At 44.1% G+C, this 24,473-nt stretch overlaps 1 protein-coding gene across 2 annotated transcripts in view; it reads right to left on the bottom strand.

Annotated features, from left to right (window-relative positions):
- Positions 1–553: 553 nt before the first annotated feature.
- Positions 554–24,473, bottom strand: part of ATP6AP1L (ATPase H+ transporting accessory protein 1 like) — an 87,434-nt gene continuing 63,514 nt past the window's right edge. Inside the window, exons 6-8 of one of the 2 annotated variants that reach the window (XM_040341662.1) lie at positions 23,201–23,272; positions 10,780–11,023; positions 554–1,153 (exon numbers count right to left, since the gene is read on the bottom strand). In XM_040341662.1, coding sequence (XP_040197596.1) covers positions 827–1,153; positions 10,780–11,023; positions 23,201–23,272 — 643 coding nt within the window. In that variant the 3' untranslated portion in view covers positions 554–826. The remainder of the gene's footprint in view (positions 1,154–10,779; positions 11,024–23,200; positions 23,273–24,473) is intronic. The other variant, XM_040341665.1, reaches the window with a different exon arrangement.

Genomic DNA, 24,473 nt, shown 5'->3' with positions numbered 1-24,473 from the left:
AAAAAAAAAAAAAAAAAAGGGGGAGAGAAACCCCCCAAAAAAATACCAACCCCTCCCCCCCCAAAGAAAAAAAAAAAAAAAAATTCCCCTAATAACTCGACAACCAACCCCTACTTGGCCGCACAAGTCAGTAAAGCTTCTTGCTTTATACACTCAATTCCCAACCTATAGTTGAGTGTTGGCCTATTGAGGGGTTAGGGTAGAGAGCAGCTGAGTCAGAGCGGACTTTTTAATGGATGCATTGTGCATTTAATATTTTTTGCATAAGGGGGGAATCTCCTTTAAAGTCCTCATAGACATTAAATGGCTGTCTCCCAATATGTTTATTTTCAATCAACCTAAGCAACATTCTAAAGTTTATGAGCTACCCTCAGGGACCACCAGCTGAGGCCAACCATGGGAAATGAAATGGGTCATGTTTAGGGACAAATACACAAATACTGTTGAATCATGACTGTAGGTCTGACTGTGCTGTAGTGTCTATAGCCAGCTTTAATTGGAACACAATTTAAACGTGAATATTGAGATTAACTGAAACAAAAAACATGAGGTCTTTGTCAGACTTGATTACCTTTACTGTTAATGACTCACAGCCTAACACATCCACTACATACATTGGCCAACAATTATTCAACATGTTTTGGTGACAGAACGCTCTGCAGTTTCACAAGAGTGCTCTAGGGTCGCGGGTCTCTGGAGGATCTGTGTTGCACAAGAGTTTATTTTATAATGCCTTTATCGGGGGGAGTCATTTCTTGGAAACTGTGTTTAATGTGAAATGAAAATAACAGAAATACACAAAGGGAAACAATGGTCAATTATGGAGCTAATGGGAAACAGATGCACACTGCTGAATGCTTAGTCTACAGTACTCGGGCTGTCTTAGTTCATAGAACTCTTGTCCACAGCCTCTGAGGGGCTCCCTCTCGTCTTCCATACAATTGTCTTTTGTTTTAGGGAAATAGGTGGCAGAACATTTCCTCTGGTAATGTCTGTCCATAGATTTTAGATGGATCAGCATGTGGAGAGCATAAGCAAGGACTAATAGAAGGATGAGTGACATGACTAGGCCCATAAGAATAGCTGGAGAAAAGTACGTTGTACAGTCTTTGGCATAGGAAAACTCTCCTTCTTCAATGTGAAATCCTTGTATCTGCAATACAAAATATGCATGAAACTCATATATTCATACAGTAAATGATCTTACAGTAAATGTGTGATTTTAGGGTGTCTGCTGCTGTGTATACATCAGGGCCGTCTTTACCGCAGGGCAAATGGGGCAGGTGCCCTGGGCCCTGTCACTGTTGGGGGCCCAAAGCAACCCCCTTTGAAAAAAAAAAAAAAAAAATTTTTTTTTTTTTTTTTTTTTTTTTTTTTTTAGGGGTCCGGAGGCCCCCAGGGGCCCGGAGGACCCCAGGGCCCCAGATGGCAACCCCCCCTTTTTTTATTTATTTTTAAATTAAAAAATATATATATATATATTTTTATTAAACGGACAATTTTTTAATATATTTTTATTTTATTTTTTATTAAAGGGGCCAATTTTTTTTAGAGGTCTGGGGGTCCCCAGGGGCCCATAGTTCCCCAGGGCCCCGGATGACAACCCCCCTTTTTTATAAAAAAAATCTTTTTATTTATATATATATATAAATATATATATATATATATATATATATATATATATATATATATATATATATATATATATATATATATATATATAAATGTTTATTATTATTATTATTATTATTATTATTATTATTATAGGACCCAGGGGTCCCCAGGGCCCCGGATGGCAACCCCCCTTATTTTTTATAAAAAACATTTTTTTTATATATTTTATTTCTTTTTTTTCTTTTTATATTTATATATATATGTATATATATATATATATATATATATATATATATATATATATATATATATATATATATATATATATATATATATAATTCTTTTTTTTTATTAAAGGGCTCAGAGTTCCCCAGGGCCCCATGTGGCAAACACCCTTTATTTTTTTTATAAATGTTTATTTTTTTATTTTTGTTTATATATTTTTTTATTTATTTTTTATTTAAGGGCCCAGAGGTCCCCAGGGCCCTGGATGGCAACCCCCCCTTTTTTTTTATAAATGTTTCTTTATATATATTTTTTATTAAAGGGCCCAGAGGTCCCGGATGGCAACCCCCTTTTTTTTGTAATTTATTTTTATTAAAAAAAAAATATTAAAGGGCCCAGAGGTCCCCAGGGCCCCAGATGGCAACCCCCTTTTTAAAATATATTTTTTATATATATTTTTTATTTCTTTTTTCTTTTTATTAAAGGGCCCAGAGGTCCCCAGGGCCCCGGATGGCTACACCCCTTTTTTATATATATTTTTCTTTATTTCTTTCTTTATTTCTTTTTTTGTAAATGGCCCCCCGCTTCTAAATTTGCGGCAGCCCCCCCCCCTGCTTTATTAATTTTAGGCGGCAGCACCCCCCATCCCGGTTCTCTGCTCCAGGGGGCCCATGCCTGAAGCTGTGTAAGTGGCCTCATAATTCCTGATGGCGGCCCTGCCTCCCGTTAAGCCCCTGTGCTGCCCACAAATCAGGCTGAAAATCATCAGCGGCACGCAGCCAGTGACAGTACTGCTTCCCTTCCCAGTGTTTTAAAATATACAGCACCCCTGGCTTCCCTTTAGATGCGCACTTCTCCCTTCCTGCCACTGGGTGCTGCTTGCATATAAAAGTGAATTAGAATGTGATTTTATAACATCCCCAGTTTGCTCTTCCTGAGGCTGACTTCTTCATGTCCTGCTCCTCAAGGTATGTCACTGTTTGCTAATCTATATTGTAAATTGAAGTTTTCTGTAGAGTGTGCCCAAAGTCTTTATAATATTTGATGATTCACTGCAGGTCTGGTCAGTGTTTTAAAAAGTTCCTCTATTTTACACATGGCATGGCATGGGGTCACAGCACCGTCTGTCCATTCTGCTTTAGCACCATGGGACCCCATGCCATGCCATGTGTAAAATAGAGGAACTTTTTAAATAACAGACCAGACCTGCAGTCCAGGCTGAGTAAAGCCTCAGAGCAGATGACATTACTGTCTGTATTTAACTGCTTGATGGGCTTATTTTGGGCCTGGCTGGTTCACATGTATGTGTTTTGGCGGCCCACATTTGCGCAGGCACAGCAGCCCATTCATTTGAATGGGCCGCCATGCCTGCGTTTCCTGCAAAGAAAAGCGCATGCCTCATGTAATAGGCTGCGCACACGGCACGCCTATGCCCATCAAGCACTGAAATACAGCATTGTCTGTCCATTCTGCTGTCTGCTGTGACTTATCTGCAGTTCCCGCACTGTCAAACTTGCTGCATTTTTAGATGTTTAGGTCACGCTTTTAAAAACACAGTGCGTTTGTGTGTGCAAGAACTGCAGGTAAGTAGCATGGTGCAAAAGCAGAATGGATTTCAAGGCAACTGTATTTTTAAAATGCTGAATGCACCTTTTTCTGCAGGAAACAAAGGCATGGCAGCCCATTCAAATCAATGGGCTGCTGTACCTGCACAAATGAGGACCGCCAAAACACATACATGTGAACCAGCCAGGCCCAAAATAAGCTGGAGGGGGGCCCAAAAAAAATGTTTGCCCAGGGCCCAAACCATATTAAAGACGGCCCTGGTATACATGACAAATCGATGTTTGTGTTCCTGTATGCAGCCACGTCTTCTCTATATGCCACACCTAAGCACTTGTACATTAGGAAGGAACAAGATATAATAGGAGCTAACTGGATATGCGCTTTCCATACCTCTCAACTTTCTGAGATGGGAAAGAGGGACACCTATTAGCAAACATATTAGGCATAGGACACACCCCCTGCCACACCCCCTTAACTACTTCAGCCCCATAAGGTTTTACCCTCTTCATGACCCGGACATTTTTTTCTGATACATCACTGCATTACTTCAACTGACAATTGCACGGTCGTGATATTTATACAGCGATCAGAGCTAAAAAATATGTATTGATGAGCAGGGAGGCTGCAATGATGGGCACAGTGAGGCTGCATTGATGGGCACAGTGAGGCTGCATTGATGGGCACAGTGAGGCTGCATTGATGGGCAGTGAGGCTGCATTGATGGGCACAGTGAGGCTGCAATAATGGGCAGTGAGGCTGCAATGATGGGCAGTGAGGCTGCATTGATGGGCACAGTGAGGCTGCAATGATGGGCACAGTGAGGCTGCAATGATGGGCACAGTGGGACTACATTGATGGGTACAGTGAGGCTACATTGATGGGCTTAGTGAGTCTGCATTGATGGGTACAGCGAGGCTACATTGATGGGCAGGGAGGCTGCAATGATGGGCACAGTAAGGCTGCATTGATGGGCACCTTAAAGCTGCAATGACGGGCACAATGAGGCAGCAATGAGGAGCCTGGTGAAGCTGCAATGATGGGCGTGAGACTACAATGATGGACACAGTAAGACTGCGATGATGGGCACAGTGAGGCTGCGATGATGGGCATGGTGAGGCTGCAATGATGGTCACAGTGAGACTGCAATGATGGTCACAGTGAGACTGCAATGATGGACACAGTAAGGCTGCATTGATGGGCAGTGAGGCTGCATTGATGGGCACAGTGAGGCTGCATTGATGGGTAAAGTGAGGCTACATTGATTGGCAGGGAGGCTGCAATGATGGGCACAGTGAGGCTGCAATGATGGGCACAGTGAGGCTGCAATGATGGGCAAAGTGAGGCTGCAATGATGGGCAAAGTGAGGCTGCATTGATGGGCACAGTGAGGCTGCAATGATGGGCATGGTGAGGCTGCAATGATGGTCACAGTGAGGGTGCATTGATGGGCACAGTGAGGGTGCATTGATGGGTACAGTGAGGCTGCATTGATTGGCAGGGAGGCTGCAATGATGGGCACAGTGAGGCTGCATTGATGGGCACAGTGAGGCTGCAATGATGGGCACAGTGAGGCTGCAATGATGGGCACAGTGAGGCTGCACTGATGGGCACAGTGAGTCTGCACTGATGGGCACAGTGAGGCTACATTGATGGGCAGTAAGGCTACATTTATGGGTACAGTGGGGCTACATTGATGGGTACAGTGAGAATGCAATGATGGGCACAGTGAGGCTGCAATAATGGGCACATCAAGGCTGATTGGGCTAGCACAGAGGCTGCAATGATGGGCACAGTGAAGCTGCATTAATGGGCACAGTGAGGCTGCATTGATGGGCACAGTGAGGCTGCATTGATGGGCACAGTGAGGCTGCATTTTATGAGAACTGGTGAGGCTGCATTGATCTCTTGTATCATGTCTGCAGTCTCTGACCATCTTTTGTATCATGTCTACATTTTTTTACCATCTTTAGTATCATGTCCTCAGTCTCCAACCATCTCCAATACCATGCCTGCAGCCTCTGACATCTCCTGTGCCATGTCTGCAGGCTCTGACATCTCCTGTGCCATGCCTGCAGCCTCTGACATCTCCTGTGCCATGCCTGCAGCCTCTGACATCTCCTGTACCATGCCGGCATTCTCTAACCATCTCTTGTACCATGCCTGCAGCCTCTGACATCTCCTGTACAATGTCCGCTGCCTCTAACCATCTATTGTCTTTTATCATGTCTGCAGTCTCTGAGAGGGAGTCTGGAGAGGAGTCAAGAGTGGGGGTGCCGCCGGAATGGGACTCCCGGGAGAAGTCAGATGTGTGTGGACTGTGGAGAGAAGACTATAGAATAAAAGCAGAACCACCAAGCTGGAGCCGACTGACTGATCCCTGCATGGTGCACTTGGAGAGGAGGTCAGTGACAGCGCCCCCAGGTCAGTCTAAGGGGGGGGGGTCACTGACGTGAGGGGGAAGTGAATACAATAATGTTAGGGGCCACTGATATAAAGGTTTCCCCCTTATATCAGTAACCCACCCCCCTTTACCTTAGTGTATTCTTTCTGTGGAAGGTGGTCTCTGGTCACCCCAACATCCCCAGAGTCCCAGGTGTCCTCCTTGATGATTGCTCCACTTTTAACTGGATTTTTTAATTTTTTATATATATATATATATATCCCTAGCCTTATGTGCTTTCATATCTGTCTATATATATATATATATAATACGCTCTTCAAATGTACTTTAAAATGCATGGTTTCCCTTTTATGAACAAGAAAATAATGACGTTATGCTGTTAGACTGGTATAATAATGCTGTGGGGCTGGTATGAAACTATTTCCAGGGCTGGCATAATATTAAAATTAAAAAAAAATCCACAAATGAAATGATAACGCCAAAAGACAACCCCTAAAACAAAGACAATTGTTTTCAAATGTAAGTCTTGAATCAAAAAAGAAAAGAAAAACATAAAGGCCCCATGTAATAAAAACCAGTATACCCCAAATAACACCCTAAACAAAAGCACATATTTTTAAAGGAAGTCTTGAAGCTAATAAAAGTTTGCTATGAATGGGACCACAGAAAATAGTGACCACTGGGCTCAAATCAACCACAAGAAAAAAATTGAAAGACAAAACAGACTTTCAATAATAAGAACAAAAAAAATGCATCAAAGGGGTTGATTGGCCAAAAAGCTAGCAATTCAAATAAGGCTTCATTTCCATGGACGTTTTTACAGACACTTTTTTTAGCCTTTTTTACAGCTTAAAAACGCCTGTCCATGTTTTTTTTTTTTTAGCTGCAGCTCAAAAACGCAGCGGTAGCGTTTGTTAGCGATTTTTAGCGTTTTTGAGCGTTTTTTAACGTCTGCCGTTTTTACAGCTCTAAAGCTGGAGCTTCAGAACGCACTGGTCCTGTTTTTTTTTTTGCAGCTTAAAAACGGCTCAGCCATCTACAGCTCAAAAACGTCATGGAGGGCATGAGGCCATAGACTAACATGGAGAGCCGTTTTTAAGCTGCAAAAAAAGCTCAGAAAAGTGGCTGTAAAAACGTCCAAAAACGTCCATGGAAATTAAGCCTTATGCCGCGTACAGACGGTCGTTTTTTGTGATGAAAAAAAACGACGGTTTAAATCATTAAATAAAACAACGTTTTTGAAACTTCATTTTCAAAAACGGCGTTGCCTACACACCATCGTTTTTTCAAAATGCTCTAGCAAAGCGCGGTTACGTTCAGCACTCTTTTCCATTGAAGCTAGCTTCATAACTTGCTTCTGAGCATGCGCGGGTTTAAAAACGTTGTTTTAAACGTCGTTTTGCCCACACACTATCATTTTAATTGACACAAAAAACGACGTTTTGAAAAACGACACAAAATATTGAAGCATGTTCGAATTTTTTTTGGCGTTTTTCAGAAGACATAAAACGACGTTTTCCCCACACACGGTCATTTTTAATGACGTTTTCAAAAATGACGTTTTTTTTCATCACAAAAAAACCACCGTCTGTACGCGGCATTAAAGTAAATTTTCCCAACAGACGCTAATCTCTTCAGTTTGTCAGCCTTCTCTATTCTTTCCTTACAGTAGCTTCCAATTCACTGACACTATGGCTGCTCTATGACCTCCTTTTATAGTGAAGGGCCTGGCTTATCTAAAAGGCCCCTTATTGGCCCTTTCATGCCTGATTGCTTAAAGATTTTAAAAAACGTATCCAAAGAAAATCTTCGCAAAAATTTTCAAGGACCACAAATTTTTAACCAGCAGAATTGGCCGCAAACCAATAACAGGTGATCCTGCCCCTTTGTTTATTTACCGTCGGCACTGGGAATCGGAGCTGTCAGTCGGCGGTGCCTAGAGATGCTAAATAAACAAAGGGGTGTGGCCACCTGCTGTCATCAGTGACTCTGCCCCTTTGTTTATTTACTGTTGGTGGGAACTGACATGTCAGACCGTGACGCTGGGAGGCAAGCGGCGGGTGCAGACCAGTGTTTTTTATTTTATTTTTAATTTGGGTCGCCGTTTATCGTGATTAACGCTGGAATTACTTTGGGGGGAATTTTTTTTTTAATAAAGAACTGGTCAAAAATTGTGTTTTTTTTTTGACACTTTGGTGAATGGATGGGGGTATAATGTACCCCATACTCATTCACATGTGGGGGGGGGATCTGGGGGACCCTTGTTATCAAGCTCTTATAAAATGAATTTGAATGATTTGTTTAATTTGGATACTTCAAACATCCGAATGAAGCAAATTTATTTTGTTATTTTGTAACAAAATTCATTACTGTTGTATTCAGAAATTTGGACACATCTGAATTTCTGAATTTTGTGCAAATTTTGATTCGGAATGAAACAAACCACACATGGCAGGATCTCCAGTTAATAAACTTTGCAACAGATTCACAAAAAATTATTTTCTTATGAAAACTTTATACAGTGAAGCATGATGGCACACATACTGAAAAAGAGATTCAAGGTTTACATACATACATACATTTTTCGAAGGAATACATATAGGTGGATTCAGAAAGACGGCGCACATTCAGACTTAGGCTGGCGTATCTACTGATACGCCAGCCTAAGTCTGAATGTGCGCCGGCGCTAATTTAAGCGTATTCTGGAAACCATATACGCTTAAATTAGGCTCAGATATGAGCGGCGTAAGTGTCTTACACCGTCGTATCCTAAAGTGTAATTTTTAGGCTGACCGCTAGGTGGCGCTTCCATTGCGGACGGCGTCGAATATGTAAATCACTAGATATGCCTATTCACGAACGTCGCCCGGCCAACGCAGTACAGATTCGCCGTTTACGTAACGCATTATCAGACCTAAAGTTATTCCATCAAATAGCTGGAATAGTAATGTTAAGTATGGCTGTCGTTCCCGCGTCGAAATTCGAAAATTTTACGTTGTTTGCGTAAGTCGTCCGTGAATAGGGATTTACGTCATTTACGTCCACGTCTAAACCAATAGGACCGTGCGGCGTACTTTGCCGCAATGCACACTGGGATATGTAGGCGGACGGCGCATGCGCCGTTCGTAAAATACGTCAATCACGTAAGGTCACCCCCCATTACCACAAAACACGCCCCCTCAGCTAAATTTGAAATAAGGCACCATTACGCCCGCCCAATTTACGCTACGCCGCCGTAACTTAGCAGGCAAGTACTTTGTGAATACAGTACTTGCCTTGCAAACTTACGGCCGCGTAGTGTAAATGCCATACGCTACGCCGCCGCAACTATGCGCCGACCATCCTGAATCCAGCTATCATTGTACTTGTTTTTTTTTTTTTTTTTTATCATCCTGTTGTTTAGGTTTAAACAAAAGCAGGTAAGGATCTGCAATAAATGCTGCTAAAAGTCTTGCAAAGTATATAGATGACCTAAAAGGGCTGCACTGTTAAAGCCTTTGACTGGAATCACTCTCGTCACAATGGTACAAAATATTCATAATCACAATGGAGTTAAGCTGCCGACAGGCACAGTGGATTCCGATCATCTAAGCAGGCTAAAATGACTGCATGTCTTTGGACACTCACTGACCTCTCCACGGTCTCCAGACATCACCTGTGGCAAAATATTACTTGTGGGAAGAATCAATCAGCTGAGCTAGATTTTCCCAGCTTTCTCTTGAACTAATGGCTGTCTTTCTGCTTTCATCCTTCCTTCTTCAAACCAAAAACATGACCACCAAGAGCATTTAATATATGTGTTTTCTGAAAAATATTTCAATGGGCAGACTGAACCTGAACTTCTGTCATACTGAGCAGATTACCCTCCAGCTGTCCATTTTCCAATGTAGGTTACAAAATGTTGCTATAATTTTGCCAGTGATGGCGAACCTTGGCACCCCAGATGTTTTGGAACTACATTTCCCATGATGCTCAGCTACACTGCAGAGTGCATGAGCATCATGGGAAATGTAGTTCCAAAACATCTGGGGCGCCAAGGTTTGCCATCACTGCTTTAGGCAATTGCCCTGATGAGCCATTGCCTATTTTTGCAAATCAGCTAAAGGTATAACTAATCTACACATACAGGCCCGGATTCACATACATCGGCGCATATATATGCCGCCGTAGCGTATCTCTTTTACGCTACGACGACGCAACGCAGAGAGGCAAGCATGGAATTCACAAAGCAAATGCTCCCAACGTTGCACCGGCGTAACGTAAATTTGTAGGCGTAAGCCAGCCTAATTCAAAGTAGGTGGAAGTGGGCGTGATTCATTTAAATGAAGCGTGACCCCATGCAAATGATGGAACGAACGAACGGCGCATGCGCCGTCCCGTGGACGCATCCCAGTGCGCATGCTCAGAATCACGTCAAAAATACTCCCTAAGATACGTCGAATCACTGCCTACGACGTGAACGTAGCCTACGCCCAGCCCTATTCACGTACTACTACGTGAACGACGTAAAATAGGACGGCTGTTCCCTGGTCCATACCTTTGCATGAGTTGCGCCTCATAGATGGGGAATAACTTTACGCCGGACGTACGACTTACGTAAACCGCGTATATTAATGCGCCGGGCGCAAGTACGTTCGTGAATCGGCGTATCTCACTTATTTGCATATTCGAATCGTAAATCAATAGGAGCGCCCCTTGCGGCCAGCGTAAATATGCGCCCACGATATCATCAAAGGTCATGTCACCGCCTGAATACTACAGCAGCATTTCAGGTACTAAAAGACTTGAAAGCTGAAGCAGAACTGTCTGCCATTTGTAACATGATCAATCTAAATTCCCCAAAGCTTTTAGCTTGTACAAAAAAGTATAACATAATACCCCAAGCTGTTCTTTTATTTTTTTCATTCTGAATGCACTGGTGCAATAGTTAAAATAATTCTTAAATGTCTGTAAAGCTAACTATCATTTTATTACCTGAAAATCCAGGAAGGTGACATCCCAGAGTGCCGAGCTGTTATCTTCAGAGCTGGGAAATAACAGAGAATCGTATTTCTGTAGGCTGCTCACATGCTGACAGTGGTAAGAATAGCTGATTGGAGCAAATATTTTGATGCTGTTGAATGTCGCTTGCACACTATGGTTGAAGAGGATCTGAATGCTTTGCAATTGATACCAATTTTGGACTGTAAGTTTGTAGTAATTTTTCACCAGTAAAAGTCTTGAAAGATAATAGAAAACAAAATTGTTGAATAAGGGGATCAAATAAAATATTGAAAGGTACCATATTATATTGGACAAGGATCTGAACACCCCTGAGCCCATCCCTACTTCCTGGTAGGATTGCTCAGGCAGGTTCGGACTAGTATTTGAATTCGCCTGAGCTCATCTCTGATAGCCAATAGATAGGCCCCTTTCAGACGGACGGATAGAATGGTGCTTTTAGCTGCGGATTTTCTATTTTTCTACCGCAGCTAAAAGCACACAATGCTTTCCTATGGCCCCATTCACACACAGCGTTTGTGTGCGATTACGTTACATGCGGTTTGGTGCGAATAGAAAAAATAGAATTGAATGCGTCCAGGTGCGATGTAGCGCAGCTATATGCACATAACCGCAGGTAATCGCAGTCTTTTTTGTCAACTGCGGATAGCAGCGTTTTAAAATTCAAGGGACCCAAACAAAAACGAAAAAAATAAAAAAAGGGTTGCTATGGAAATGAATACCGCAGCTAAACGCAGCCGCAGTTAAACGCACGTAAACGCATGTAATCGCAATGTGCAAATGCAGCTAATCGCAGTGCCTGGAGCCTTGAATTTCACAAAACATTTGTAGTGCTTTTAACTGCGGCAAAACAGCCGTCCGTCTGAAAGGGGCCATACACAATTGGTTACAAGAATAAAAAACGATATCTTCATTTGTGAAATCAGTCTTTTGAAAGACACAAACAATCTGCCAAATGCCTGTTTTCACAAATACAGATCTAGTTATTTATTCGTATAACCAAGTGTGTCTATTTGTCTATCAGGGATGAGCTCAGGCGAATTCAAATACAAGTCCGGACCTGCCTGAGCTATCCTACCAGGAAGTAGGGATGGGCTCAGGTGTGTTCAGATCCTAGTCCCAACCCACCTGAGCAATCCTGCCAGGAAGCCGTCACTGCACACCACCAATCATAGGCATTGAGGCATTTCCCAGCCCACAGCTGCACATACACACACCTTGACTAGGCTTCTGGTGATTGGCAGTGTGCAGTGATGGCTTCCTGGCAGAATTGCTCAAGTGGGTTGGGATTAGGATCCAAACATGCCTGAGCCCATTCCTACCAGGAAGCTATCACTTCACACTACGATCATAACTGGCTGAGGCATCCCCTCCTTTTATACATGCAGCTGCGAGGTAGTAAATCCTGCTGCTCATTATGATAGGTCGTACACAGTGACAGCATCTTGGCAGGATAGCTCGACAAGGGTTCAAACACACAGTTCATCCCTATTGGCTATGGCCAGTAATATTACTATTTGAAATGGTACATGAAACCAATCAATTACTGAATGAATGTCTCAAACCTGATTTTTCTCTCCAATAATTTTGCTATTTCTTTGGTAATATACCAGAACTATTGTTCATAGCTAACAAGCTGCAGGTATCAGGTAGATTGTGTTAAAAGTTCCTAAATGCACAGAGTCATATGAAAGTTTATCCTGCTGTAAGACCCCTTTCACACTGGGTCGCTTTGCAGGCGCTATAATGCTAAAACTAGCACCGCTGCTGTCTCTCCAGTGTGAAACAACCCGAGGGCTTTCACACTGGAGCGGTGCACTAGCAGGACGGTAAAAAAAAGTCCTGCTAGCAGCATCTTTGTAGCGGTGTGTGTATAGCGCTCCTCCACCACTCCTGCCCATTGAAATCAATGGGGCACCGCGGCAAGATAAGGTCCGAAACCTTACCCCTGTAACGTGGATCAAGGAGGGTTGCCAGCCAGTAATGATCCCTCTCCTTGATAGCACGAATACGAGGATCCTTCCGCAGGCTTTGTAGGATCAGGGAGGCCATACAGCGTAGGTTTGCTAAGGTATTTGGTGCGGAGTCCTCTGGGTCACTGGGAAAGACAGGATCCGCAGCCACCTCCTCCCAGCCACGTACAAGTCCATGGGTTTCTTGGGACTGTAATTGATCCCTTAAAGACTGCTGCTGATGCTGAGTGCTAAGCTCCACCTTCATGCTGACACAATCCTCCATCTCCTCCTCCTCCTCCTCTTAATGTGTGATAGGGGGGCAAGCAGGAACACTGTCTGGATAAAGGGGGCCTTGAGAGGTAAGGAAGTCCTCCTCTTCCTCCCTCTGTTCTGCCTCAAGGGTCCTGTCCATTATTCTATGCAGCGTGTGCTCCAACAGGTGGATAAGAGGGACAGTGTCACTAATTCATGCACTGTCACTGCTCACTATCCTTGTGGCCTCCTCAAATGGTGACAGGACAGTGCATGCATCCCTGATCATGGCCCATGCGTGTGCAGCCACTGCAGCATGGCCAACGTAAAGTTCCACCTGGTGGGCATGTCACAGATTAGGTGGTTCTTGGGCAGGTTGTATTCCTTTTGGAGGTCTGCCAGCCGAGCACTGGCATTATATGACCGGCGGAAATGCACAGAGTTTCCTGGCCTGCTTCAGGACATCCTGTAAGCCCGGGTACCTGCCCAAGAACAGCTGCACCACCAAGTTAAGGACATGAGCAAAACAGGGCACATGGGTCAGTTGTCCCTGTCGCAGGGTGGAGAGGAGGTTGGTGCCATTGTCGCAAACAACCATTCCTGGCTTAAGCTGGTATGGCGTCAACCACCTCTGAGCCTGCCCCAGCAGAGCTGACAGAACCTCTGCCCCAGTGTCGCTCCTGTCCCCCAAGCACACCAGTTAAAGCACTGCATGGCATCTCTTTGCCTGCGTAGCCCCTTGAATGCCTACGGAGCACCGCTGGTTCTGAGGACACATCAGCACAGGAAGAGGCTACAGAGGAAGAAAAAGAGGAGGGGGTGGAGGAGAGAGGTGTGTCACAATCACCAGTAGTAGAATTTTGGAGGCTTGGTGGCGGAACAACCTCCAACACTACTGTTCCTTGTCCTGCATTCTTCCCAGCTACCAACACAGTCACCCAATGCACCATGAAAGATAGGTAACGTCTCTGTCCATGCCTGCTGGACCATGAGTCAGCAGTAATATGCACCTTACCACTGACTGCCCTGTCCAGCGAGGCATGGACATTGCCTTCCACATGCCGGTAGAGAGCCGGAATCGCCTTCCGTGAGAAAAAGTGGCATTTGGGAACCTGCCACTGAGGTACCGCACATTCCACAAACTCACAGAAGGGGGCAGAATCTACCAACTGAAAAGGCAGCAGTTGAAGTTCTAGCAATTTAGCTAAGCTTGCATTCAACCGCTGGGCATGTGGATGGGTGAGAGAAAACTTATTTTGGCGCTGCAGCAGCTGGGGCAGCGAAATTTGCCTGGTACAATCTGACGTTGGTGTACCGATAGTAGATTGCCCGCAAGTACTTGGCTGTAAAACACCAAATTATACACCTTCAGTCCTATCAGTGCAGGCTTCAGAGAGGACTGAAGGTATAGTGGGGTTGGAGATCCCAGCAGATGAGGAGCAAGGAGAGGTCCGCTTTGTTCTTTGGTGTGGGTCTTTGAGGTACGCTTGCCAACAAACTGCATGGCAGGTTGACATATGTCTGGTCAAGCATGTGGTGCCCAAGCGGGTGAGGTTTTGGCCACGCAAGATACGCTTGCGACATATGATGCAAATAGCAGCCGTGCGATCCGATGCACTCGACTCAAAAAAGACCCACACCAAAGAACTTTTGGAATAACGCAGAGAGACAGCAGTGCCCTGCACATGCAGAGCTCTGCATTGTGATGCAGTCGGTGTGCTGCCATTAAGCTGGCCCCTGGAGGGCATCCTGCCTCGTTGGAAATGTGCCTCCTCCTCCTCCTCCTCTCTCCTATCAGGCACCCATGCGGAGTCAGTGACCTCATCATCCCCTTCCTCCTCATCACTGTAGAAAACCTAGCAGTATGCTGCAGCTGGGGGAACATGACTGCCAGATTGCTGTCCTTCTTGGGCACCCCCTCTCTCTGGGCTCACGTTACTGCCTTCCTCTAGCTGTGTACCATAATCGGAGCCTTCAAAACGCTGCGCATCCTCCTGCAGCATGTACCCAACACTGTGGTCAAACAGTTCAGGGGACTCCTCAGGAGGACATGGTGGGGCTAGGGAAGGAGTGACTGATGCCATTGAGCAGAGGGAAGAGGCAGCATTGGCAGCTGCTTTGCCAGACAAAGTACCCTGAGCCTGGGTGAGAGAGGATGAGGAGGATGAGGACGGCTTGGTCATCCACTCTACCAAGTGTTCGGCATGTTGCGGCTCAACATGGCCAGCTGCCGAAAACAAGGACGAGCGTGTCCCACGGCCACGTGCTCATGAGGATGCACCGTGTCCATGACCAGCAGCACTGTTGCCTCTAGACGCAGAGCCTGCTTGCCCTCTTTTATCGGCTTGTAAATCTCTGCCTCGCCTTGTTGTCCTTCCAGACATACTAATGGCCTGCAGGGAGATGTAGCTGCACAAATACTGACAATACTTGCTGATCAGTCACTGCCTGTGGTATTAATTTGAGAACAACAGCATTTTATTCACATTGCTTTAGGTGTACACTGTGCAGATGACACAGTACACCAAGTGAAAATACTTGCAGATCCCTGCCTGTGGTATTAATATGAGATCAGCAAATGTATTGACATAGCTTTAGGTGCACACTGTGCAGAGGACACAGTACACCAAGTGAAAATACTTGCTGATCAGTCACTGCCTGTGGTATTAATATGACAACAACAGCAATTGTATTCATGTGGCTTTAGGTGCACACAGTGCAGAGGACACAGTACACCAAGTGAAAATACTTGCTGATGAGCCACTGCCTGTGGTATTAATATGAGAACAACAGCAATTGTATTCACGTGGCTTTCTTTTTTTTTTTTTTTTTTTTAGATTTTTTTTTATTAAAGTAATTACAGTGCCATCATCCACATACAGAAATAGAAAGAACAATGCAAATTAAACAGTGGGGGCTATGTACGAAAGGCAAATCCACTTTGCACTGCAATTCACGTGGCTTTAGGTGCACACTGTACAGAGGACACAGTACACCAAGTGAAAATACATGCTGAACAGCCACTGCCTGTAGTATTAATATGAGAACAACAGCAATTGTATTTACGTGGCTTTAGGTGCACACTGTGCAGAGGACACAGTACACCAAGTGAAAATACTTGTGGATCAGTCACTGCCTGTGGTATTAATATGACAACAACAGCAATTGTATTCATGTGGCTTTAGGTGCACACTGTGCAGAGGACACAGTACACCAAGTGAAAATACTTGCTGATCAGCCACTGCCTGTGGTATTAATATGACAACAACAGCAATTGTATTCACATGGCTTTAGGTGCACACTGTGCAGGACACAGTACACCAAGTGAAAATACTTGCAGATCCCTGCCTGTGGTATTAATATGAGAACACCAGCAAATGTATTGACATAGCTTTAGGTGCACACTGTGCAGAGGACACAGTGCACCAAGTGAAAATACTTGCAGATCCCTGCCTGTAGTATTAATATGAGAACATCAGCAAATGTATTGACTTAACTTTAGGTGCACACTGTGCAGAGGACACAGTACATCAAGTGAAAATACTTGCTGATCAGTCACTGCCTGTAGTATTAATATGACAACAGCAATTGTATTCACGTGGCTTTAGGTGCACACAGTGCAGAGGACACAGTAGACCAAGTGAAAATACTTGCTGATCAGCCACTGCCTGTGGTATTAATATGACAACAACAGCAATTGTATTCACGTGGCTTTAGGTGCACACTGTGCAGAGGACACAGTACACCAAGTGAAAATACTTGCTGAACAGCAACTGCCTGTAGTATTAATATGAGAACAACAGCAATTGTATTCACGTAGCTTTAGGTGCACACTGTGCAGAGGACACAGTACACCAAGTGAAAATACTTGCGGATCAGTCACTGCCTGTGGTACTTATATGACAACAACAGCAATTGTATTCATGTGGCTTTAAGTGCACACTGTGCAGAGGACACAGTACACCAAGTGAAAATACTTGTGGATCAGTCACTGCCTGTGGTATTAATATGACAACAACAGCAATTGTATTCACGTGGCTTTAGGTGCACACTGTGCAGAGGACACAGTACACCAAGTGAAAATACTTGCTGAACAGCAACTGCCTGTAGTATTAATATGAGAACAACAGCAATTGTATTCACGTAGCTTTAGGTGCACACTGTGCAGAGGACACAGTACACCAAGTGAAAATACTTGCGGATCAGTCACTGCCTGTGGTACTTATATGACAACAACAGCAATTGTATTCATGTGGCTTTAAGTGCACACTGTGCAGTGGACACAGTACACCAAGTAAAAATACTTGCTGATCAGTCACTGACTGTGGTATTAATATGACAACAACAGCAATTGTATTCATGTGGCTTTAGGTGCACATTGTGCAGAGGACACAGTACGCCAAGTGAAAATACTTGCTGATCAGCCACTGCCTGTTGTATTAATATGACAACAACAGCAATTGTATTCACGTGGCTTTAGGTGCACACTGTGCAGAGGACACAGTACACCAAGTGAAAATACTTGCTGATCAACCACTGCCTGTAGTATTAATATGACAACAACAGCAATTGTATTCACATGGCTTTAGGTGCACACTGTGCAGGACACAGTACACCAAGTGAAAATACTTGCAGATCCCTGCCTGTGGTATTAATATGAGAACACCAGCAAATGTATTGACATAGCTTTAGGTCCACACTGTGCAGAGGACACAGTACACCAAGTGAAAATACTTGGAGATCCCTGCCTGTGGTATTAATTTGAGAACATCAGCAAATGTATTGACGTAGCTTTAGGTGCACACTGTGCAGAGGACACAGTACACCAAGTGAAAATACTTGCTGATCAGCCACTGCCTGTTGTATTAATATGACAACAACAGCAATTGTATTCACGTGGCTTTAGGTGCACACTGTGCAGAGGACATAGTACACCAAGTGAAAATACTTGCGGATCAGTCACTGCCTGTGGTATTAATATGAAAACAACAGCCATTGTATTCATGTAGCTTTAGGTGCACACTGTGCAGAGGACACAGTACACCAAGTGAAAATACTTGCTGATCAGCCACTGCCTGTGGTATTAATATGAGAACAACAACAATTGTATTCACGTGGCTTTATCTGCACACTGTGCAGAGGACACAGTACACCAAGTGAAAATACTTGCTGATAAGCCACTGCCTGTGGTATTAATATGAGAACAACAGCAATTGTATTCATGTAGCTTTAGGTGCACACTGTGCAGAGAACACAGTGCACTGAGTGAAAATACTGCAGCTAGCACAATCACCTGCCTGCCTGTCAGTATATTAGGAAGAGCGGATCTAGCTAAACTCAATACAGTGTATAAATATATATACAACACCTGGGATGCATATATATCCTCTACACACTGTAACACTAACTGACTTGCCTGCCTGCCTGCTCTATCTAATTTTAAAAAATGTCATGCTCTCTCTCTGTCTCTCTATGTCTTCTTAACCACCGCAACACACTACACAATGCCGACTTCTAGGCGGCCTTAAATAGTGTGGGGCGTGTACTAAACCCCCATAGCCATAATTGGCCAAAGCCACCCTGGCTTTGGCCAATTATGGCTCTCTGTTTTTTGCACGCTGCAATTGGCCAAAACATGCGGGTCATAGAGCATGCTTGGCTAATCATCAGCCAGCAATGCACTGCGATGCCGCAGTGAATTATGGGCTGTGACACGCCACTCGAATTTGGTGTGAATGGCCCATAACGTTCGTAACTCGACAAACGATCGAACATATGATGTTCCGAGTCGAACATGAGTTTGACTCGAACGTGAAGCTCATCCCTAGTCATGATGGATAAAGATTGTGGGATTGATTTACTAAAACTGGGAATTGCACAACACGATGCACAGCTATGATTAAGCACTAGCCTAGTGTGAAACGCGTCAGCTATCTACCTGTTCCTTTGTTGCACCTTGTGAAGTGATGTACTTGCTGTGTTTTTTTTAATAAAAGACAACCGTTTGGTCATTGGAGTGCGGCTATCCATTCTCTTTCTTAGTATTTTATGCATGGTCAGTGAATCGCCAGCACCCACGGTATCCTGAGTCAGTCCATCTCTACATAGTGACCCACCTGGAGCGGTGATCCCTTCTCTTCTCTATTGGGAATTGCACAATCTGGTGCAGTTCTGTATAGAAAACCAGCTTCCAGATATTTTTGTAAAATCTTGATTGAACACGCTGACGTTATCAGCTGTCATCTTCAATTTGCTACTGAACATCAGAAGTCCTGTGACTAATGTTCCATGGCACTGGTGTTGTATGCCATCTGCTTTATATGCAGAACTGATACTGGACTATGCAATCCAAGGGATACTTTTCTTGAAACCTGTCTGTAGTCATCCCCTGCTCAATACCTTACATTTTTTATGCATTCTTTATTTAGTAAATGAGCATTACAGCGTCTCGCGGATAACAAAAAACATTCTTAACAGATATATAAAGAATTAGCAATGCATGCACCTTGCATGGCATCATACAAAAGTATAGAAAATATAATATTGATGCTCAAATAATACAGGTTAAAGACATGAATCGTCACCTTGTTATCAAGAGTTTCGTCACCAGCTTAGATAAGGCCCCACTTATTAAGGTGTCAATCCTCAAAGTTTTGAAAGAAACTGTATAGGAAAATGTGTCCAGAATAGACTCCTGGAACCTCTAGGAAAAAATGTAATAGAAAGGGGAGTAGCATGTTGGCAACCAACAAGGGTGAATTTGGAAGAGAAAAAAAAGGGGTTAGGGAAAATAGAGGGGGGTAAGACCTTCCCCATATCACTACCTCAGATACAGAAGTAATTACAATTGGAGGCACCACCCCAAATAAGACCAACAACAGAATGTATTAAGTAGGGTTGTCCCGATACCGATACTAGTATCGGGACCGATACCAAGCATTTGCCCGAGTACTTGTACTCAGGCTTGTGCTCCCGATGCTTCACCCGATACTTGTACTGTCAGTGGTGATCAGTGCATGGGGAAGTTACAAGCACCGATCACCGCTGTATAGATTTAAAAGTAATTTCTCCGCTTCTCTCTACACCCCTCCCCCCGGGCGGCTTTCAGCTGCTTTAAAATCAGTGGTGATCAGTGCTTGTAACTCCCCCACACACGATCACTGCTGACTGTCCCGTGTCCTCCTCCAGCCCCCCTCCGTTTTACTGCAGTCTGTCTCCCTCCCTCCATGTCCCCCCTGTGTTTCTCTCTCCCTCCGTGTATCCCTCCGTGTCCCCCGTGTTTCTCTCTCCCTCCGTGTATCCCGCCATGTATCCCTCCGTGTATCCCGCCATGTTTCTCTCCCCTTCAGTGCTCCTCCTCCACCCCCTGGATTTGTCAGGATGGAGAGCGGGGTAGGAGCCGGTAAATCCGGCTCCTTAATGCTCCGAATGGACAGAGTCAGTGATCACTGACCCTGTCCATTCACATAACTGAAACATCGTAACCTGTGTTTACAATGTTTCAGTTTATGAATGAAGAGAAGACGCTGTCTTCTCTCCTTTAATTTTCAACGCAGCTGATGCTGCTGAGAAAGGGACTGGGGAACAGGTGATCGGAAATTCTGAATTTTGCTGTCAGACTTTTGCTGTTGGAATTTCCGCCAATAAAAGATTGATGATTAACCACTTGCTTCCCGTCGGACGACTATATACGTCCTAGCTTTGAAGAGGAATACCGGAGTTATGGTAGCAGCTAGCTACCATGACCCCGCTATCCTCTTCAAGAGCTAGTGGTTCTCTTTCAGATAAGTGGTCTCTGTGGAGGATTCACCACAAGATCACTTTTATCAGCAGCGAGAGAGGGCCCCCCACTGCGCTCCGGTGCCCTCCACTGCTTACCGTGGTCGTTGGTAGCGGCGGAGGCGATCCAGACCTGTCCCTAGCCTGACATGGAGATGAGTGAGGGGAAGATGCCCCCCCCCCCCCAAAAAAAAGTTTATTACTAGCCACCACTGACCACCAACTTTATATATAGAACTGGAGCTATACCTGGACTTGAGAAGGGTGTCCACAGCAAATAGTTAAACGGAAGGGCCCCTTGATACTTAATATATGCTAGTGCACTCTCATTTCATAGATACAGTACCTGTATTTAAAAAGTGAATCCACAGCAAACAGACAACAGTAGTGGCCGCCTTTTTTGTATAATTATTAGAGTCTTTACTTGCACCTCAGTTGTAAGTTTATCCTACATAAAATTGTATTGGAGGTTTAGTCAATAAGTACATATTTTTGGAACTCATTGCTTTTGCTGTTAGTAAAAGAGTCACATGGTTGTGTGAGGTATCAACAAAATACAAATAAAGGATATGTTTCAATCCTCAAAATAAAAATTGTTTCAGACCCCAGTGGGTCAGAAGCGTGGGTGGTAAATCGCCTTAAATAAGTACTGTTAATAATGTCTCTGCATGCCATCTAACTATGCCAACTGATCTGTGAATAAGGACACAGGAACAGCATCCAGTACTACTCCCCTATTCTCTCCACACAGCTTGGGGTCTTGACACATCACAATGCAATCTTTCTTTAAACTTTAAAGCGGAGTTCCGGCCACAATTTCACTTTTTAAATATAAATACCCCTGTAATACACAAGCTTAATGTATTCTAGTAAAGTTAGTCACTGTAAACTAAGGTCCGTTTTGTTAGGTTGTTACAGCATTTAGACACTTTATAAAATAGAAATTGACTGGGGCCATCTTAAGTGTGGGCATCATGAAGCCAGACTGTATGACTTCCTGGATTTCAGCCTTGCAGATCTCGCTCATGCTCAGTGCTGCACAAGCAGTGTCAGATCAGGTTTCAGCACCTGTGCTGTCCAAGTCACATGATTCTTTGAGACTGGGGAGTGCACAGACTCCTGGAAAGTTACACCCACTACATTCCCAGGAGTCTGTGCGGTGTAGGTTAGGAAGCATTAAGCACCTAGGTGCAGGAAGTGGGAAGATTAACTATTCTGCCTAGCAACAACACTTTGAAGGCATCTAAAAAATAAAAATACATTTCGTAAAGGGCTAATGACATTTTTTTAAAACTACTGATGTAATGTTATATTTATGGGTGGAACTCCACTTTAATAAAGACTGGAAATAATGAAATATCCAATATTTTGAACTGTCACCAGAACAGGAACAGAGAGGAAATCTTTCAATAGGGAAACTTATTTCAGTGACAACCTCACTTCAGAGAGCTTTTTCTCATTTCCTGTTGTGCCTATAAGATGGGAATTAAAGGGTATCTCTCACCCATGGGTCAAAGATGGACCCCTCAAGAGCTCTAACCATTTTTCACTCTAACAAAAACAATTTCGAAAAAAAGGATTTGGTATAAAGCGGTATTAAACCCAAAAGAAAACATTTAATGTTATTGCAGATTACCAATTCCTAGATGTGATAGCTGAATTTGTTTTCCTTTTTAGGCTTTCTTTCTTCTGTTTTCACCTCGTGATCCAGCCATGAAGTCTGTTGTTCCAGATGTATCAGTGAGGCCTGGTACACACGATAGGATTGATCCGCGGATACGGTTCGCCGGACCGTATCCGCGGATAAATCCTCAGAGGATTTTGATCCGATGGAGTGTACTCACCATCGGATCAAAATCCGCGCCGAATTCCCATCGCGGTGACGTGTCGCGCCGTCGCCGCGATGATGACGCGGCGACGTGCGCGACGCTGTCATATAAGGATATCCTTACGAATCATTACGACGCATGCGAGGGATGGGTTCGGACGGATCGATCTGGTGAGTCTGTACAGACCACCGGATCGATCCGCTGGAGCCGATTCCAGCAGATAGATTTGTTAGCATTTCTACAAATTTTTATCTGCTGGAAATCGGAAATATCCGCTGGAACGTACACACCAGGGGATCTATCCGCTGAAACCGATCCGCTGAGATTTTTCAGCGGATGGATCCTCTCGTGTGTATGGGGCCTTACAGAGATGAGACAAACAACCAGCTTTTATTTTGTAGCACTACCCCCAAAGGAGCTGCTGGTTTAATTCGGGCCTACGCTCTGGCTATCAACCCTTGAAACTAGCTCAAACCCTCCCTTGGCACAACTGGTATAAGTACGAATTGTGGACCCCACCAACTGCTGGGGAGCACAATATTCTATCACACCACAATAAATAGGTAAATAGATTGTTACCTTGTGTTGCACTGGACCCACAGGATGACAGATAGAACGCACACAGATTTGCACTTAACCAAAGGGACTTTACTTGGTAAACATAAAAGTAAAAGAACAAAGGTAAACAAGTAACAGACTACTTACAGGGTCCTGCAAGAGTAAAAAAAAAAAAGTAACAAATAAATGCAGGTTGAATTATATTAATTATGCAGACCTGTGTAAGTGCACAGCCAAGAGATTCCTTCAGTAAGATATTCACACTGAAGCACCTCTTAGTCAGGCCTCACCCAGCTCCCACTGATAACAATGCTGTGCCATTTAATATAATCAAATACTTGGCTAAAAGAGTATATATAGGTATCAACAACTTACGTTGCCTAATAGGCAGTCTTTAAATCAGGTACCTCACCAGGGAAGTTTGGTTGATCAGACCAAACGTCAATACGATCGTTTTTAACTGTTACGCGTATATTAGTTGCATGCAGTGGTGCACAATGGTTGATTTGTAATTCAAGAAAGGGAACGGAATTTATTGATGAACGTTGCCCGGGTACCCAAATCACAATGGCAAGTCTAAACGATCCACCCTCCTGCAATACAGTCAGTATGCTTGGGCAGGTGCCCATCTCACCCAGCCAGACTAGGCCTTGTCTTTCCGGATTGCTCCTGCTGCAAACTCCGATCCACAGTCCTTCTGGCACTGAAGTCTGCGGTCCTCACACAGGTCACCGTTGCGCTGGCACACTGTCCAGTCACTCCGTCAGGGATCTTCTCTGTATCTCAATGGGCGGTCTGCACAGGCGTGGATAGGCCTCGAGACTCAGGCCTAGGCTTCCGGAGAGGCGCCTCATACAGGCGTCCTCCTTGGTTGAAGAGGTGGTCCAGATAGAGTGCGCCAAAGACGTCCTCTTCCTTAAATTCCTTCCCCCAGCAGGCCATGCGGGGTGCAAAGCATTGTGGGATTGCACAGTTGCTCTCTGGGTATTGTAGTCTTTCCATTAACCAGGGCAATGGAGTCTTTATCTCCCTGTACTTTGTTTCCCAACATTCCTTGCTGCACCCATGTAAAACCAAATAGAAGGTGGCTATCCAATAATTGGCCACAGGAGGGAGCCGAGTTCCTTCTATATCTGCAAACGTTAGTCTTTTAACTATATAGAAAGTGATACCTTGCTATAATTTATTTATGTAAAACCTTTATCTCAAAATATATATTTTTTCTGTAACTGCTTATAAACTGTTAGCTGGAGTTGGGCTTCAGTTTATTAGTGCATCTAAAGGCTGGTACACA

Source organism: Rana temporaria, chromosome 1 (assembly GCF_905171775.1).
Source record: "Rana temporaria chromosome 1, aRanTem1.1, whole genome shotgun sequence".
Lineage (NCBI taxonomy): Eukaryota > Metazoa > Chordata > Amphibia > Anura > Ranidae > Rana > Rana temporaria.
Note: the sequence above shows the minus strand (reverse complement) of the source record. Positions and strands in the feature narration are given on the sequence as shown.